Genomic DNA, 19,942 nt, shown 5'->3' with positions numbered 1-19,942 from the left:
AGTGACGTTTCCCTGTATTTTTTCCCAGCTCGGCGCAGAATCCTTAAATAACAATTGCGGTAATTTTTACCAGAGCTATAAATATCTAGTTATCTTACTATCCCGGCAGTTTCCAAGAACTTGTAAGATTCGGGGCAATATTGCAAGTGTTGAGAAAAGATGTGTCCTTTCTATTAGAATTACCAATAAATTCTAGTTTGGCGTTTTGTGTTTGTTACAAGCTTCATGAGTTTATAATAAATGTGCAGTGCAGAGCCATAAGAATTATATCTCTCTTTTGTTTAGAGCTTACTCTGTGCCAGGCACTTCACGGAGTCTACCTCTCACACTCAAAATACGGCTTTACAGGAATACAGCCTTCGGTCTAATTAGAAACAGAAAAGGGCGTCCCTCCTGCCAGACGGATGAGCCCAACCCCAGGCTGGGTTAGTGGAGAGCTGCCCTGCCTCAAGTCTGCCTTCAGATGCTCAGCCAGGCACTCTTGGGCTTTGATCAGCCGCAGTGCTGGAAGAGGAGAAATGTGCTTCAGCGGTATCCTTTTTACAATAAAGAAATTGAGGTGCCCACAGAGCGATCATGTGACAGTATCCAGTCAAATCAAGGTGGCTTTAGGCATCTTAGTTACCCCACCAGGGATCAGACCTGGGGCTCTGGCAGTGAGAGCGGTGAGTCCTAACCACTGGACTGCCAGGGAATTCCCAAGGCCTCTTTCTGCCATCACAAGATGTCAAAGATTTTTTTTCTTAAATTTTGGACAGCACATTTCAACAGTTGGGAAAAGGAAACATATAATTTGTTTTTTTTTTTTAGCTTTCTGGAGCTTTGATTTTTTTTTTTTTTGGTTGTAAAAATTTCAAAAATATTTATTATGAAATAAATGACACGAAAAAGCATAAAGCATAACATAAACAATTTTGTACTTCCCACCCAGATTTAATAAAAAAATGAAACGTTTTTAAATGAGGAGTTACTCTTTTTTGGTGCAGAAAAACTGGGACTTCCAGTATGAATCTTGACAATGAGTCAGGAATTAAATTAAGAGCAGAAGTCTATTTTCTCCTGTATTTAATTAAAAAAAATTTAAGGTATAGTTGGTGTACAATATTATATAAGTTTTAGGTATACAACATAGTGATTCACAATTTTTAAAGGTTATACTACATTTATAGTTATTGTAAATTATTGGCTGCATTCCCTGTGTTGTACAATATATCCTTGTAGCTTATTTTATACATAGTAGTTTGTACCTCTCATCTGTAAAGTGAGAATGTTGTACTACATTAGCTCTGAGGTCCCACCTAGCTCCACCACCAGAACACTGGCTTGGTTCTTTCAGAGAAACTCACTGGTATGGGAATAAATCTTCACAAAAAAAGACAGAATACTATATAGTAATGTTACATGGTTCCAGCCCTGCTATAGACACACCAAGTCTCTCTTTTATACCTTTTCTGTATACACTTATGCCTTGGTGATCTCATCTAATTTCTTATACCCCAAATACAGCGTCAGCTCTGAGGATTCAGATTTAGTCTTCTTTGTCTCATCTTTCCTTAGGAATTAAATTCTCAAACTCCAGTTCCTTTGGCTGATAGAGATCTTCTCTTTTTCTCTCAAACAAATCTCCTTTTCTACTGTGTTCTTCATGGAAATCACTGCCATCTATCCGGAAAACAAGATTCTAAGTTTTATTTTCACATTCTTTTCATAGTCAATCATTAGATATTTGTTCTGCTGTAGTGATTCCAGGATTTACTTTTTCCTCTTAATTCCTGCTGTCAGATACCAGGGTATGGCATTGACCACAGGACCAGCTACATAATTTGCAGGGCTCAGCACAAAATAAAAATGCAGGGCTCCTTGTTCAAAAATTATTAATTTCAAGGTGATAACAGGAGATATTAAAGCAAGTCTGGAACCCTTCTTTTTTTTTTTGGCACACGGGCTTAGTTGCTCCGCGGCATGTGGGATCTTCCTGGAGCTGGAGTCAATCCCGTGACCTCTGCATTGTCAGGCGGATTCTTAACCACTGCGCCACCTAGGAAGCCCCTGGAACCCTTCTTTTTGGTTTGTTTTTATACATCTTTATTGGAGTATAACTGCTTTACAATGCTGTGTTAGTTTCTGCTGTATGACAAAGTGAATCAGCTGTATGTATACATATATCCCCACATCCCCTCCCTCTGGAGCCTCCCTCCAACCCTCCCTATCCCACCCCATTAGATTGTCACAAAGCACCGAGCTGATCTCCCTGTGCTATGCGGCAGCTTCCTGCTAGCTATCTGTTTTACATTTGGTAGTATATATATGTCAGTGCTACTCTCTCCCTACCTTCCAGCCTCTCTTTCACACCCCATCCTGTGTCAAGTCCATTCTCTATGTCTGCGTCTTTATTCTTGCCCTGCCACTAGGTTCATCAGTACCATTTTTCTAGATTCCATATATATGCATTAGCACACGGTATTTGTTTTTCTCTTTCTGACTTCACTCTATATGACAGACTCTAGGTCCATCCACCTCATTACAAGTAACTCAATTTCTTGGAACCCTTCTCATTTCAGGGCCTTGTGCATCAGCACAAGATGCTTGCCCATGAAGCCAGCCCTGATTGACCATATCACATAAATCCTAGATGATCCACTTCCATCTTTTCTTCCAAATAGCACAAAATGTTTGAAAAGAGCCTTCTTCACAGGGCACTTTCATCTTATCAACAAAACCCATTATTATCGTGACAGACACTATTTGTTGCAAACCCATAGCTTCCAAGTCTTTCCTGCTAGCAAATGGCTAGATTGTCTGTATTTACACGTTGACTGTGAATGGACAGAGGCTGAAATGAGGAAGCCAGTTAGGATGTTATAAACTAGGTAAGATATTATTATGGCTTGGCCCAAGAAGGAAGCAGTGAACGTGTGAAAAGAGGAACGTTCTCGATGTAACTTGATGGTAGAGCCAACAGGTAGAGCCAATACTGATGGATTGAATATGCTGTGAAGGGAGAAAGAAGACTCAAGGATGACACTGAGATTTTAACTTAAACAGTTGGAAAAAACAGAGAGTTCTTACCAGCTAAAACAGGGAGGACTGCAGAAGAAGCAGATTTCAGGGAAAATTTAGAAAATTAATTTCAGACATACCATGTTTGAGAAGCTCATTCTGAATTTGTAGTTTAGAAGTGAGATAAGAGCTGGAAATAAACGTGGAAGTCATCAGCATAGAAATGGCTTTTAAGCCACGGGACTAGATGAGATCCTCTAAAAAGTGAGCATATAAAGAGAACCAGAACAGGGTCTAAGTCATGGGAGGTCAGGTAACTAAGCACCAGTAAAGGAGACTAAGAAGGAGCAGCCAAGTGCAACAGGAGAGTGCTGCATTCCTGTGTCTAAGAAAGCTAGGACCATCAGTCCAGCCGCTGTGGAGGAAGGTGAGGCCAGGATATTGATCGCCGGATTTAATAACATGGAGGTTGGGGCTTCCCTGGTGGCACAGTGGTTGAGAATCCGCCTGCCAATGCAGGGGACACGGGTTTGAGCCTGATCTGGGAGAATCCCACATGCCACAGACCAACCAAGCCCATGTGCCACAACTGCTGAGCCCATGCATTGCAACTACTGAAGCCCACGTGCCTAGAGCCCATGCTACGAAGAGTAGCTCCCACTCTCCGCAACTACAGAAAACCCGCGCAGCAACAAAGACCCAGTGCAGCCAATAAATAAGTAAATACATAAATAAATAAAAGTGAATCTTCGGGAAAAAAATAAATAGCATGGAGGTTATAGGTGAACTTCATAAAAGACATGACTGTGGAGTACTGGGGACAAAACACAATTGTAGTCCAAGGAAGGAAAAACAGGAAGAGGAACTGAGGAAAGAAATTATAGTCAAAATTATCAAAACAAATTATGAAAATATAAAATATGCTGTTTTTGTGCTGACTTGTCTGCATGATTAAATGTCTTGGAATGGGAAGAGCTAGGCTGTATTTTCTATAGAGAGCTTCCCTGTATAGTTATAAGGATAATCAGTCAGATACCCTTTCTAAAAAGCCCTGATGGTCTCTTCATTGGACATGGACATCATGGAATATGCTGGTATTAATGAGATAAGAATGCAAAATTTATTGGGTTTAATGTAACGTATTAACTCAGAATGTTTGGAAACTAAGATATTATGCAATCCTTTGTGTTGTGTGAAATAACGCAAAATCAACAAAATGCAAATGATCAAGGGCAGTTTCTATTTTTTAGTCTTTTCATCTCATTAAATGGCCTCAGCAGCGTTATTGTGATGAAAATAAATGACATGTGGTAAAACAATTCCAGCCATAATGATCAATCTTTGCCCAGTGTAAGCCGGAAGGTTAGTTTCTAAAAGAGGTTCAGATTAAGGGGAAATAAGTGCTAGGTTCCAGCCTCTGCCTTTTAAAAAGAAAAAAAAAAAAAATCAATGGCTGCATAGCTTTCAAGCTGGGAATGAGGTGAAGGACAAGAAATGGCTGTATCAGATCTATGAACAAGAGTTGGTTCCATGATATGTTGAAGGTAATGGCTCTTTGCTTGGGGAGATCTACCATCAGGCAAACTTGATCAGTGTCTTAGTCCGTTTGGGATGCTGTAACAAAATACCATAGTGGCTTATAAACAATGGAGGTTTATTTCTCGCAGTTATGGAGGCTGGAAGTTCAAGATCAGGTGCCAACCTGGTGGGGTTCTGGAGAAAGCTCTCTTCAGGGTTGCAGACTGCTGACTTTTTGCTATGTCCTCACATGATGGAAGAGGTATGAAATCTCTGGGGTCTCTTTTACAACAATGCTAATCTCATTCATGAGGGTTTCAACCTAATGACCTAAACATCTCCCAAAGACCCTACTTCCTAATACCATCACACTGGGCATTAGGATTTCAACATATAAATTTGGAGAGGTTAACCTAAAACAATAAAACAGCCAGTTTTTCTTTTTCTTTCTTTGCTTTCTTTCTTCCTTCCTTTTTTTCTTTCCCTTTCTTCCTTTCTTTCTTTCCTTCCTTCCTTCCTTCCTTCCTTCCTTCCTTCCTTCTCAGCAAAACAGGTTTATTCTGGAGCAGCAGAGAATTACAATTCAAGACATGCAACTATGGCAAACCACATGCAAGTCCACATGCAAACAAAAAACAGGAAACTTTTATAGAGGAGAAGGGGAAGTTGGGAGGGGCTGTTATAAATAAAAAGTCCATTGGAGAAAACTGGGAACTCAAAGTATAGTGTCTTTTCATTGGCCAATTTGTGACACTCTCTCATTGGCTGAGCTGTTGCCAGGCAAGGAGAGAATCTTTTTTCTTCCTGCTGGTGGTAGTAAAGTCCTGGTGTCACTTCCTGCTGGGAATGCAAAGTAGTCTCTTCCTGTTGGGCTCTGTGCTATGAACTGATATTTGGAGTGGTATGTGCATGAGAGCTTCCCCTTCTGACCTCTCATCTCCATTTTAGTAAGGTTTTCCTTCATTAATTTTCACAGGGGGTCACAAACACTCAGACCATAGCAGTCAGGGAGAGAGGTTTTCAAGTGACCTTTGTGGCTAGAACGTATGATAACTTGGCACACAAAGAGGAAGCACTGGAGAAGATGAAATCGCAGGTTTTAGACCATCAGGATAAATTCAGGTGTGTGGTTTCTCTTGGTAGGGTTTCTGGCTACTTTCAAAACCTCTGCTTGATTTTGAACTTTATATTTCCTACTAATTATCTTCCCTGAGATCCTATACACAGCACAGCTTCAAAAATATCCCTAACTAACTAAACCTACTTCTCTTCCTTTCTTCCTTTTATTTCTTCAATCAGTGGCAACACCGATCACCCCATTATCCAAGAGAAAACCTGGGAATTATCCTAGACTCTATCCCTCTGCCTAGTGCCCTATCTCCTCTGTCCCCAGATGTCATCTGTTTCACTCCTTAACATATGTAGAATTAGTCCCATTCTCTTTATAAGCACCCTGCTTTGGTTTCCACATTCATCATTTTTCACTTGGATTATCCAATAATTTCTTAACTCTCTTCCCTACCTCATTTCACTCCCTCCAATATATCTTCCTCAATGTCTCCAGCATGAACTTGCCAAAGTGTTTCATTGGTGCCAACTCTTCAGCTCAAGGCCCTCCCTAATTTGGCCTTTCCTGCCTCTCCAGCTCCTTAGTTGCACCCTGGGCTCCAGTCACACTGAATTGCTCTCCATCCCCTTGATGTTGACTTTGGCTTCTCATGCCACAGGGCCTTTGCATTTGCATCTGCCTAGAAAGTTCTTCCATAATTCAGATTAAGCTCACCTCTGGGGAAGCCTTCTTGGACTCTTAAGGCTGATTTATGATTCTTCTATGAGGTTTCCTTGCCATTGTACCTGGCAACACGCAGCTTTATAATTTATTTTCCCATCTCCCTCATAAGATGGTAAGTTCTGAGACCAGGGTTAAATGAGGTGATAGCAGAGCTCCACATTCAGTGACCTCTGTTCGTTGACCGCCTTCAGGGAAACCATGCTAACTCACAGAAGCAGTGATGGCATAGAGTGAGGCAGTAGTGTCCACTGCCCAGCCTCTGCAGTACAGCCTGTGCACAGAGCCTGGGATCCAAGCTAGTGGCAGTGGGCATCTCTGATGAGTAGTCCTACGGTGGTCTTTGTAGCCTCCAACTTTCTGGCTTTACAGGAGATTCTGTGAACTGCATGATATATTTGAATAAATCTTTTTTTTTTTTTTTCTTCCATTAAGCCAATTCTATTGGCTTTTGTGGTGTGCAACCAGGAGCCCTCACACAGACCTCTGAACCGGGGGAGCCCTGAAGTCAGGTCATCCCACTTTTGCTGTTCTTGGTCTCTGCCACACAGGGTCGCTATGGAGAAGCTGGCTCTTCACTCTTCATGCCCCACCCCGATTCACTCTGCCGGGAAGCCTCAGGTTTCGGGTCACTGGGCAGACTGGTCCTTTGAAGGGCCATGATGCTACTCCCTCCTAGATCAGTTAAGGGTGCCCATATGCTGGGTTTCCCAGCTTGCAGCCCTTAGTAGTCTTCTCTTTTTGCTCATAAACAGATACCTGCTAAAGTGTCATATGCTCCAGGTTTGCTAGGTCTGGACAAGGTGGTGCTTTTGAAACATACCACAAATTCTTTGACACCCCTCCCATCAAGAGATGGATTATATTTTTTCCCCTTGAACCTGGTCAGGTTTCTGTGATGGAAGTGAGGTTAAATGACTTTCCAGGCTAGGTTTAAAAAGCCAGTGCATGTTCTGCAAGTTTTCCTGGGACACTTGTCAGCTGTTATGTAAGAAGTCTGGCACCTCCAAGTCACCATGTTGAAAGCCCATGTGGAAAGACCACATAGAGAGCGATGCCTGAGGACCCCAGCTATTGAGTCTCCCAGCCCAGGCAGCAGACACGAGCCGTGAGTGAAGAAGCCTGAGAGTGACCCTTGGCTCCCCCTCCTGCCCCCACCACCCCCGCTCTCTGACGGCAGCTGTATGAGAGGACGGAAGAACTGTCCAGGTAGTGCAGTCAATCCCCAGGTGCAAAAGCAAAATCATAAACAACTGTTATCTTAATCACTTACTTTGGGGTTCTTTCTCTCACAGCTATAAGTAACCAAATACTCTCCCGCATTCAATGACAAAAGGAGTTAAAAATGGGCAGCATGAGAGGGGAGGAGGAGTCACTGCTTAACGTTTCGGGAGTTTCAGTTTGGGAAGATAAAAGATTTCTGGAGATGGTTGCATAAAAATGTGACTTGAACTGAACTGCACAGCTCACAATGGTTAAAATACTAAAAAAAATTTTATGTATATTTTACTAAAATTTTTGAAAAGGAAAAAAATCTGGGCAGTAACTGATTTTGGAATATATGTAGAAATGGGTATTAGTGTTATTAAAACAATTGGGCCATATCCAGAACTGACCTCCTTGGTGTCAAACCTCATTACCTTTAAAATCTGGACCCCAGGTTTTAAAGGTAATGTTTATGTGAAAAATATACCTCTGACTTCAGGATGATAGCTGTGCTTTAAAAAAAATAATAAAAGCAGTGAGCACCTTTTATGAACAAAGTGCTAGGGATGCTGATGAAAGGAGGACAAAAATCTTTCTTTTCCTGTGTCTTACAGTGCAGTGGGGGCAGCAGGGTGGTGGGTGGGTGAGCACCATGGGGAAGAGGTAGACAAACGAAAGCAGAATATGCTGGGGTGATGACAGTGTAGGCTCATGTGATAGACAGAGACTGGGTGCCCACTGTATGTTGGGGCCATAGGGGATTTACTAAGGACAGGGGGGCACGTTTAAGAAGGGGCAGACTTTGAGGTTGACCTTATTTCTCTGAAATGCTATTGGATATCCAGAGGAGATGTTAAGTGCTCAGGGAAGTACCATCTGGAGCTCTAGGAGATGTCAGGGCTGGAGACATGGATTTCTGGGCCCCTGGACTGTGGTGGGATTTAAGCTGAATCTAGATGACACAAAGTGAGAGAAGTGACCAGAAGGAAGAGGCTGGGAAGGAAGCTGAGACCAGTAGCCCGGGAGGCAGCAGCTCACAGAGTGTGATGCTCTGAGGGGCTGACTACCTACTGCGGCTGGTGGGCATGGGGAGGAGGTGAGAATAGTTACTTGACTGAAGTTTGACACCAAGGAGGTCAGTGGTTGTGTTATGGTATCTGTGGGAGGTTTAAAGAAATGAGGAGAACTTGTGAAATGAGGAACTAAAAGTTTTCAAGAACTTTGAATCCTTAAAGAAGCAGAAAAATGGGACAGGAGCTCTGAGGTCTGTTATTTCCCTGTGACAGGTATTATGCCAAACATTTTACTTTAGTATGTAGTTTCATTTTCTCAAAATTCCAGTTTTCATTTTAAAAGTGGAAAATGAGACATAAAAAAGTTAGTAAATTGACCAGGGCTAAGCAATGAGTAGGTGGTAGAGTTGGGGTTTGAACCAGGCTTATGTGAATCCAATCCAACTAGCTAAACCTTTAGTACAATCAATACAGCACTCCTGTATGAAGAGATCATTTAATCACATTTTCTAACAAATAAAATATGTATGCTTGACTAGAATATTTATTTGAGAATTGTACAGAATTCCAAAATGGCATAAATTTTGTAGAGACCTTTAAAAAATATTCAATAAGATTGCCTTTATTTTTTTTCCTTGAAGAAGTACTAATCATGCAGTATCATTTCAATTAAAATGTGAGTCCTGAGAGAAAAAGAGTAGAAAGAAGAGAGAGATCACAGTTTTATATGTTGTGCTGAGAAATAAGAGACCTTCCTACGTGAAGACTAATCCAGTCAAAATAATTGGCCACTCTGGTGTAAACGCCTGGGAACTCTGATTGTCCGCAGTTTTCACCCCAACTCACAACACCCCAAACATAAGTCACATTGTTGGCGTCCTGACAGATTAAGGGGCCTCCAGAGTCCCCTTTACAGGCATCAATAGAACCATCATCTGTACCTGAGAAAGACAAAGGAAAAAGAAAATCACGCATTTACTTCTATTTGTCAAGGCTGCCATGACAACTTCCTGTATCTTCCACCAATGCCTACATCGACACTGACTTTCTTACACTTTCCTAACAGGCAATAACACACACACATTGTCACAGAGCGGGCCCACGGACTTGTAGAGATGCAGGTTGGGAAAATACTGTCTTCTACTCATTCTCCAAGTGTAGCCAGTGCTCTTCCTGCTTCCTCTACTTTGTGGAAGTGTATACTATGATGAGACAGCATTGAGTGCTTAATATGTGTTTGTCATTCATTGTTTTCATCTTCACCACAACCCTATAAGAAACGTATCATTATGATCCCCATTTTAAGATGAGACTAAGGCACAGAGAGGTTAACTACCTTGTTTAAGGTCATACAGCTAATAAGTGGCAGAGCCTGGACTTGAACCCAGGCAGCCAGACCTCAGAGTTTGTCCTCTTAACTGTGCTATGGCCCCCTGGTAGGTTTTGTGCTCTTCTCTCCTTTTGTCCTCTGTAATCCTGAACTCCATTTTAAGATGGGAGGGCACACAGAATGGTCTGTTTACTTTCTCTCTCTTATGACTTGCTAAGATTTTAAATCACTGTATCCAAGAAGTTACAGGATGTCAATAACTCTGCCTTTTTCTATAATCCACTATTTATAAGTGGTTTCAATAAAGTGTCCTAAATGCACTACCCTGGCTGGTGCCTTGCCTTTGAGTCGCCACCAAAAGTAGGGACTGCTGTAGTTGTTTTAGGTAGTGGCAGTAGTACCCCTGTGATGTTAAAGGAGAGAGTTGAAGGGATCGTGAGAAGCACAAAGGGATTTCTGAGGAGGGAGAACTTACTTCCAACTGGTTGCATCTGAAATGAGATCATTTGGATTTTTACTTAGAAGTCTGGGTTTTGATCCCAAATACACCACTTGTTGTCTTGTAAGACTTGGGCAACTTATATAACTGCTCTGCATCTCACTTCCTTCATCTATTAAAATCACCAATGCTGCAGATGAGGAAACTTGCTCAAGGTCACACCAGTAGTAATTGGTAAAAACCAGAATGTAAACCCAGGCAGTCTGTTTCCAGAGTCTGTGCTCTTAATCACCTTGCTAGACTGCTGGATAATGGCTTAAGGAAGATTTTTCCTCTTGGTATTAGATTGCAGGAACTTGTGCTGAGGGAAAGGGACTGAAAAAGTTTGATGATGCAATAGCCAGAGGCCAAAGGAAAGGGTTGGAGGCCCAGAAAAAGGGGGTGACTCAGTGGGGAAGAAAAACATGTTTGGTAAGGGATGTAGAGACATCTACGAGAAGCCCCTCAGTGCTTACCTGCACACACCATTTCTTTTTCAAAGTAGCGATCTGGGTAGAACTTAGAGCAGTTTTCTACCAGGTGAACTTCACCCCACTTAAGTGAATAGACTTTCTGGTTATCTAAATAAAGTGAGAAAACAAACAGACATTTAGAAGTTACAAATGAGAAATCTAAATAAGTATTTACTTTCATAATTTAGTACACCATTAGGAACATATAAGAATATATATATTCTTTAATATATATGTAAACTTTTGAGGATAATTCATCAGCAAATTTAGTCATACACTGATGGTATTCCCAGTTTCTATAATTGTCTTTCTAAAAATAGTCAAGGGGCATCATTGAACATCTGGCCTGGGTACTCTGAGATGAAGAGGACAGACTCCTTCTGCACTGATCGCTGAGTCCCTTGGCGGGGGTAGCGGTTGGCTGGAAGTCTGTTATCAGCTCACATAAATAGCTCCTGTCTTCTTATAGTCCCTGATTTCCTTGAAAGTGCTTGTTAGAGGGAAAATAACTTTTTATTTTTTTTATTTTTTAAATTTTAAAAAATTTTTCTTTAAGAACCTTTATTAAGATACAATTGACATACAATAAACTGCATATATTGAAAGTGTAGAATTTGATATTTTTTTCTTATTAGTAATGTATATATGGCAATCCCAATCTCCCAGTTCATCCCACCCCAACCTCCCCCGATTTCCCCACTTGGTGTCCATATGTTTGTTCTCTACATCTGTGTCTATTTCTGCCTTGCAAACCGGTTGCTTTATACCATTTTTCTATAGTCCGCATATATGTGTTAATATACGATATTTGTTGGGAAAACAACTCTTTAATATAAGAATTTAAAATGAAGAAAATACATATGAAGTCATCAGTATCTATGTATTTTTGTGTCTGTGAGGAACTCTATCTCCTAAATGATTTGAAAGTGATTGAAAGAGGATTTAGGATTTCCTTTCCATTTAAGTCACAGATTTGGGACTTGAACTTGGTCTAAAAAGAGAGAAGGACTAGGTGTTGTTGCTGATTGACAGTCCAGGGAAGATAAGAAAACCTAAGAACACGGGGTGAGATGACTCAGGTATAAAGAGTGAATTTTTGCCCCGTCTCCCCTCTTCCTTTTTCCCAGCTTGCAGATATGTTTACGTGCTCTAGGAGGGCAGGGGCTAGGCCTGATTCCTTCACTGCTGCACCAACACCCAGCCTTGGGGTAGCACAAAACAGTGACTTAATAAATATTTATGTAATTAATGCATGAACTCAGTAATTCAATTACACACTGAACATTTTATGCCAAATGACTTGGCTTCTCAATTAATCTATAAACTACCTGGGGACAGAGACCTCTGGCTTATTCTGAGAGGACACCCCCACAGACCCTAGCAGTGTACTGAGCACACAGCAGTTAAATGTAGGATTAATATTCTTCTCTTCTGGGAAGGAGAGGGAGAAACAAATCCACCAACGTATGCAACAAATCAGGAAAGAGTTTATTTTTTCTCCTTCAAGTCCTACTTCAAATTTGTCTTATGGTGACCACCTTATTCAGAATAAGAGCTTTTCAAAAATTAGTAATTTATTATTTCCCCTAACTCAGGATAGGCCTTTAAAAACTGGGAGCTCTTGTACCATGTAAGTGATTTTTAAGGCTCAGGAGATTGCTTCCTCCCCTGAACTCTAGTTTTGTCTGCTTCTTGAAGCCTCTGTCACTTCTGCTGTCTGGTGGTGGCATTCACATTTGATGGCGCCTCTGTACTCTAAGTGCCTTGAGAGCTGGCCTTTGTCATCCCACTTTGTAGCCTTGGCACCTCTTGTTTGTTGGCTGGGTCCATATTTTTCATCAGTGAGATCTTAGCACTTTAGCATTACTATCTTGCACTCACAGTAAAGGCTCAATAAATGTGTTGAATTATATTTGATTAATAAATAAACCAATGCATAAGAATATATCTACTAGTTTATAGAAAATACATGGAATAGAAGCACATGTTAAATGCCACATCAAGCATACAATCATCCAAATTCAAGGTGTGGAAATTCTAAAATAAGAATGACCCAGTTTCATTTAAAATAAATACGCTTTAAATGAAAGGAAGAAGTAACTGTTCTAGATTAAAAGAGATTTAAGACAAATAGCCACTGAATGCAATGTGTGGACTTTGTGTGCATCCCAATGGAGATAACTGCGATTGTAAAATGACTGTACAAATGACTGTACATTTGTAAATGTAAAATAATTTAGAAATGATTATAAAAATATTTTGTAAATAATTAAGGCATATTCAAAACAGCTGGTAATTAGACGGTATTACAGAATCATTTTTATTCTGCTGGGTATAAAGGGTGTTGCAGTATTGTTTTTTTTTTTTTAAGTCCTTACCTGGTAAATATGTATGCTACTAACTCCTTTATGAATAAACTTTCCTAATTATACTATTGTGATTGTGGTCAATTCAGGGAGCTAAAACAAGAATGGTAGAATGCTGATACTGTAAAAACTGCATGATGAAAACTAGGTTTATTATACTTTTATCTCTACTTTTGTGATTACATGTGAGTGTACATAATAAAAGTTTAAAAAAAAACAGAACAGGGAATTCTCTGGCTGTCCAGTGGCTAGGACTCCACCCTCTCACTACTGAGGGCCTGGGTTTAATCCCTGGTTGGGGAACTAAGATCCCACAAGCTGCAAGGTGCAGCCAAAATAAATAAATTTTTTGTAGTGCTGACTGTATCTCTCCTACCTTCTTTTCATCTCTATCTTTTATACATTTCTACTTTATTTTTCTTTTCATATTTCCAGTCACACTACGCTCTTCGGTTGCCCTGTCTTCTATCCTTTTTTAGTTTATTTTATCTTAATATACTTATAAGCAATATTATCGGTCTGCTCTGTTTCCTTGCATTATTCTCCAGATGACACATTGCTTTGGTATTTATTATTAGGTTTTTGTCTTTATCTTAGTTCTAAGTATAATTGTCTGACTTGATTCTGAGAATCTTCAGTCTGTCTGGTGGTACTTTAGCTCTTTATTATATTTGATCCTAGCTTTCAGTATCTCCCTGGATTTGTGTTTGTGTGTATGTGGTGTTACTTCTTTGTTTGTTTGTTTTTGCTTTTGGTTTGTTCTGTTTTGGTTCTGAATTTCTGTTGGTTTTCTCTTTGATTGTCTGATAGCATACTATGGTTCTTCTGTCAGGTCTTTCTAGTGCCTTATGTTCTATTGGATTCAGTATTTGTGTGTCTTATACATGTATGTGTTTCCTTGACTTAGTATTTGTTTGACTCAACACTCTGCCATTAGTCTGGGGCTTCGACAGTCTTCTTTAAACCCCATTATTGCTGGGACAAGCAACCTCTGAAGCTTGGACTACTATGAGAAAACAAAGAAACACCATGCAGGCAAAGGAGCAGGAAAAAAACCCACAAGACCAAATAAATGAAGAGGAAATAGGAAAATTGCCTGAAAAAGAATTCAGAGTAATGATGATACAAAATCTCAATAACAAAATACAGAAAATACAAGAAACAGTTAATAAGGACTCAGAAGAACTAAAGAACAAACAAACAATAATGGACAACAAAATAACTGAAATTAAAAATACTCTAGATGGTATAAACAGCAGAATAACTGAGGCAGAAGAACGAATAAGTAAGTTAGAAGATAGAATGGGGGAAATAACTGCCACAGAGCAGGAAAAAGAAAAAAGGATAAAAAGAATGGAAGACAGTCTCAGAGACCTTGGTGACAACATTAAGCGCACCAACATTCGAATCATAGGCATCCCAGAAGAAGAAAAAAAGAAAGGGTCTGAGAAAATATTTGAAGAGTTTATAGTGGAAAACTTCCCCAACATGGGAAAGGAAAAAATTAACCAAGTCCAAGAAGCGCAGAGACTCCCATACAGAATAAACCCAAGGAGAAATACACCGAGGCACATATTAATCAAACAAACAACAATTAAACACAAAGAAAAAATATTAAAAGCAGCAAGAGAAAAGCAACAAATAACATATAAGGGAAAACCCATCAGGATAACAGCTGATCTTTCTGCAGAAACTCTGCAGGCCAGAAGGGAATGGCAGGATATACTGAAAGTCCTGAAAGAGAGAAACCTACAGCCAAGAATACTCTACCCAGCAAGAATCTCATTCAGATTCAGCGGAGAAATCAAAAGCTTTACAGACAAGCAAAAGTTAAGAGAATTCAGCACCACCAAACCAGCCTTACTACAAGTGCTAAAGGAACTTCTCTAAGTAGGAAACACAAGAGAAGGAAAACACCTACAAATACAAACCCAAAACAATTAAGAAAATGGTAATAGGAACACACGTCAATAATCACCTTAAATGTAAATGGATTAAATGCTCCAACCAAAAGACACAGACTGGCTGAATGGATACAAAAACAAGACCCTTCTATATGCTACCTACAAGAAACCCACTTCAGACCAAGGAATACATATAGACTGAAAGTAAAGGGATGGAAAAAGATATTCCATGAAAATGGAAGTCAAAAGAAACCTGGAATAGCCATACTCATATCAGACAAATTAGACTTTAAAGACTATTACAAGAGACAAGGAAGGACACTACATAATGATCAAGGGATCCATCCAAGAAGAACCTATCACAATTGTAAAAATCTATGCACCCAACATAGGAGCACCTCAATACATAAGGCAAATGCTAACAGCCATAAAAGGTGAAATCGACAGTAACACAATAATAGGAGGAGACTTGAACACCCCACTTACATCAATGGACAGATCATCCAAACAGAAAATAAATAAGGACACACGAGCTTTAAAGGACACATTAGACCATCTCGACTTAATTGATATTTATAGGACATTCCATCCAAAAACGACAGACTACACTTTCTTCTCAAGTGCACACGAAACATTTTCCAGGATAGATCACATCTTGGGTCACAAATCAAGCCTCGGTAAATTCAAGAAAACTGAAATCATATCAAGCATCTTCTCTGACCACGACACCATGAGACTAGATATCAATTACAGGAAAAAAACTGCAAAAAATACAAACACATGGAAGCTAAACAATACGCTATTAAACAACTAAGAAATCATTAAAGAAATCATTAAAGAAATCAAAGAGGAAATCAAAAAATATCTAGAAACAAACGACAATGAAAACACAACAACCCCAAACCTATGGGATGCAGCAAAAGCAGTTCTAAGAGGGAAGTTTATAGCAATACAGTCCTACCTTATGAAATAAGAAAAATATCAAATAAACAACCTAACCTTACACCTAAAACAATTAGAGAAAGAAGAACAAAGAAACCCTAAAGTGAGCAGAAGGAAAGAAATCATAAAGATCAGATCACAAATAAATGAAAAAGAAAGGAAGGAAACAATAGCAAAGATTAATGAAACTAAAAGCTCGTTCTTTGAGAAGATAAACAAAATTGATAAACCATTAGCCAGACTCATCAGGGAAAAAAGGGAGAAGACACAAATCAACAGAATTAGAAATGAAAAAGGAGAAGTAACAACCGACACTATAGAAATACAAAAGATCATGAGAGACTACTACAAGCAACAATAAACCAATAAATTGGATAACCTGGAAGAAATGGATACATTCTTGGAAAAGTACAATCTTCCAAGACTGAACCAGGAAGAAATAGAAAATATGAACAGACCAATCACAAGCACTGAAATTGAGACTGTGATTAAAAATCTCCCAACACACAAAAGCCCAGGACCAGATGGCTTCACAGGCGAATTCTATCAAACATTTCGAGAAGAGCTAACACCTATCCTTCTCAAACTCCTCCAAAATATAGCAGAAGGAGGAACACTCTCAAACTCATTCTACAAGGCCACCATCACCCTGATACCAAAGCCAGGCAAAGATGTCACAAAATAGAAAATTACAGGCCAATATCACTAATGAATATAGATGCAAAAATCCTCAACAAAATACTAGCTAACATGATCCAACAGCACATTAAAAAGATCATACACGATGATCAAGTGGGGTTTATCCCTGGAATGCAAGGATTCTTCAATATACACAAATCAATCAATGTGACACATCATATTAACAAATTGAAGGATAAAAACCATATGATAATCTCAATAGATGCAGAAAAAGCTTTTGACAAAATTCAACATCCATTTATGATAAGAACTCTCCAGAAAATGGGCATAGAAGGAAATTACCTCAACATAATAAAAGCCATAGATGAGAAACCAAAAGCCAACATTGTTCTAAATGGTGAAAAACTGAAAGCATTCCCTCTAAGAACAGGAACAAGACAAGGGTGTCCACTCTCACCAATATTATTCAACATAGTTTTGGAAGTTTGAGCCACAGCAATCAGAGAAGAAAAAGAAATAAAAGGAATCCAAATTGGAAAAGAAGAAGGAAAATTGTCACTCTTTGCAGATGACATGATATTATACATAGAAAACCCTAAAGACTCTACCAGAAAACTGCAAGCACCAATCGATGAATTTAGTAATGTAGCAGGATACAAAATTAATGCACAGAAATCTCTTGTATTCCTATACACTAACAATGAAAGAGCAGAAAAAGAAAGTAAGGAAACTCTGCCATTTACCATTGCAACAAAAATAAAATACCGGAATAAACCTGTCTAAGGAGGCAAAAGACCTGTATGCAGAAAACTATAAGACACTGATGAAAGAAATCAAAGACAACACAAACAGATGGAGGGACATACCATGTTCTTGGATTGGAAGAATCAGCATTGTGAAAATGACTGTACTACCCAAAGCAATTTACAGATTCAATGCAATCCCCATCAAATTACCAATGGCATTTTTCACAGAACTAGAGCAAGAAATCTTACGATTTGTATGAAAACACAAAAGATCCCGAATAGCCAAAGCAATCTTGAGAAGGAAAGATGGAGTTGGTGGAATTAGGCTTCCTGACTTCAAACTATACTACAAGGCCACAGTGATCAAGACAGTATGGTACTGGCACAAAAATAGAAAGGAAGATCAATGGAACAGAATAGAGAACCCAGAGGTAAACCCACGCACATATGGGCACCTCATCTTTGACAAAGGAGGCAAGAATATACAATGGAAAAAAGACAGCCTCTTCAATAAGTGGTGCTGGGAAAATTGGACAGCAACATGTCAAAGAATGAAATTAGAACACTTCCTAACACCATACACAAAAATAAACTCCAAATGGATTAAAGACCTACATGTAAGGCCAGACACTATAAAACTCCTAGAGGAAAACATAGGCAGAACACTCTATGACATCCATCAAAGCAAGATCCTTTTTGACCCACCTCCTAGAATCATGGAAATAAAATCAAGAATAAACAAATGGGACCTCATGAAACTTAAAAGCTTTTGCACAGCGAAAGAAACCATAAACAAGACAAGAAGACAACCCTCAGAATGGGAGAAAATACTTGCCAACGAAGCAACGGACAGAGGATTAATATCCAAAATATACAAGCAGCTCATGCAGCTTAATATCAAAAAAGCAAATAACCCAATCCACAAATGGGCGGAAGACCTAAACAGACATTTCTCCAAAGAAGACATACAGATGGCCAACAAACACATGAAAAGATGCTGAACATCACTAATTATTAGAGAAATGCAAGTCAAAGTCACAATGAGGTATCACCTCACACCAGTCAGAATGGCCATCATCAAAACATCTAGAAACAATAAATGTTGGAGAGGGTATGGAGAAAAGGGAACTCTCCTGCACTGTTGGTGGGAATGTAATCTGGTACAGCCATTATGGAAAACAGTTTGGAGGTTCCTAAAAATAGAACTATCATTTGATCCAGTAATCCCACTACTGGGCATATACCCAGAGAAAACCATAATCCAAAAAGAAACACGTACCATAATGTTTATTGCAGCACTGTTTACAATAGCCAAGACATGGAAGCAACCTAAATGCCCATCAACAGATGAATGGATAAAGAAGATGTGGCATATATATACAGTGGAATATTACTCAGGTATAGAAAGGAATGAGATGGAGCTATATGTAATGAATTGGATAGACCTAGAGTCTGTCATACAGAGTGAAGTAAGCCAGAAAGAGAAAAACAAATACTGTATGCTAACTCATATATACGGAATCTAAAAAAATTTAAAAAATGGTACTGATGAACCCAGTGACAGGACAAGAATAAGGATGCAGATGCAGAGAATGGACTGGAGGACATGGGGTTGGGGGGGCGGGGGTGAAGGGGCAGCTGGGACGAAGTGAGAGAGTAGCATAGACATATATACACTACCAACTGTAAAATAGATAGCTAATGGGAAGTTGCTGTATAGCAAAGGGAGATCAACTCGATGATGGGTGATGCCTTAGAGGGCCGTGACAGGGAGGGTGGGGGGGAGTAGCGGGAGGGAGGGGATATGGGGATATGTGTATAAATACAGCTGATTCACTTTGCTGTACCTCATAAGCTGGTACAAGAGTGTAAAGCAAGTATATTCCAATAGAGAGCTTAAAAAAAATAAAAATTAAATTAAAAAAAAAAGGATGCTCAACATCACCAATTATTAGAGAAATGCTAATCAAAACTACAATGAGGTATCACCTCATACCAGTCAGAATGGCCATCATCAAAGAATCTACAAACAATAAATGCTGGAGAGGGTGTGGAGAAAAGGGAGACTTCCTACACTCTTGGTGGGAATAAAAATTGGTACAGCCACTATGGAGAACAGTACAGGGATTCCTTAAAAAACTAAAAATAGAACTACCATATGATCCAGAAATCGCACTCCTAGGCATATATCTGGAGAAAACCGTAATTTGAAAGGATACATGCACCCCAGTGCTCATTGCAGCACTATTTACAATAGCCAGGGCATGGAAGCAACCTAAACGTCCATTGATAGAGGAATGGATAAAGAAGATGTGGTACATATATACAATGGAATATTATTCAGCCATAAGAAAGAAAGAAAGACTGCCATTTGCAGCAACATGAATAGTAAGTCAGACAGAGAAAGACAAATATGATATCGCTTATATGTGGAATCTGAAAAATGGTACAAATGAACCTATTTACAAAACAGAAACTGAGTCACAGATGTAGAAAACAAATTTACGGTTACCAAGGGGAGAGTGAGGGGAGGGATAA

At 39.4% G+C, this 19,942-nt stretch overlaps 1 protein-coding gene across 4 annotated transcripts in view; it reads right to left on the bottom strand.

The window, feature by feature from the left end:
- Nucleotides 1-9,064: 9,064 nt before the first annotated feature.
- Nucleotides 9,065-19,942, bottom strand: part of CFI (complement factor I) — a 66,919-nt gene continuing 56,041 nt past the window's right edge. For all 4 annotated transcript variants that reach the window (XM_057706245.1, XM_057706241.1, XM_057706243.1 and 1 more), the window contains exons 17-18: nt 10,811-10,915; nt 9,065-9,467 (exon numbers count right to left, since the gene is read on the bottom strand). In XM_057706245.1, the coding sequence (XP_057562228.1) occupies nt 9,250-9,467; nt 10,811-10,915 (323 nt within the window). In that variant the 3' untranslated portion in view covers nt 9,065-9,249. The remainder of the gene's footprint in view (nt 9,468-10,810; nt 10,916-19,942) is intronic.

Source organism: Hippopotamus amphibius, chromosome 13 (assembly GCF_030028045.1).
Source record: "Hippopotamus amphibius kiboko isolate mHipAmp2 chromosome 13, mHipAmp2.hap2, whole genome shotgun sequence".
Taxonomy (NCBI): domain Eukaryota; kingdom Metazoa; phylum Chordata; class Mammalia; order Artiodactyla; family Hippopotamidae; genus Hippopotamus; species Hippopotamus amphibius.
This window is presented reverse-complemented; position numbering and strand designations above follow the sequence as displayed.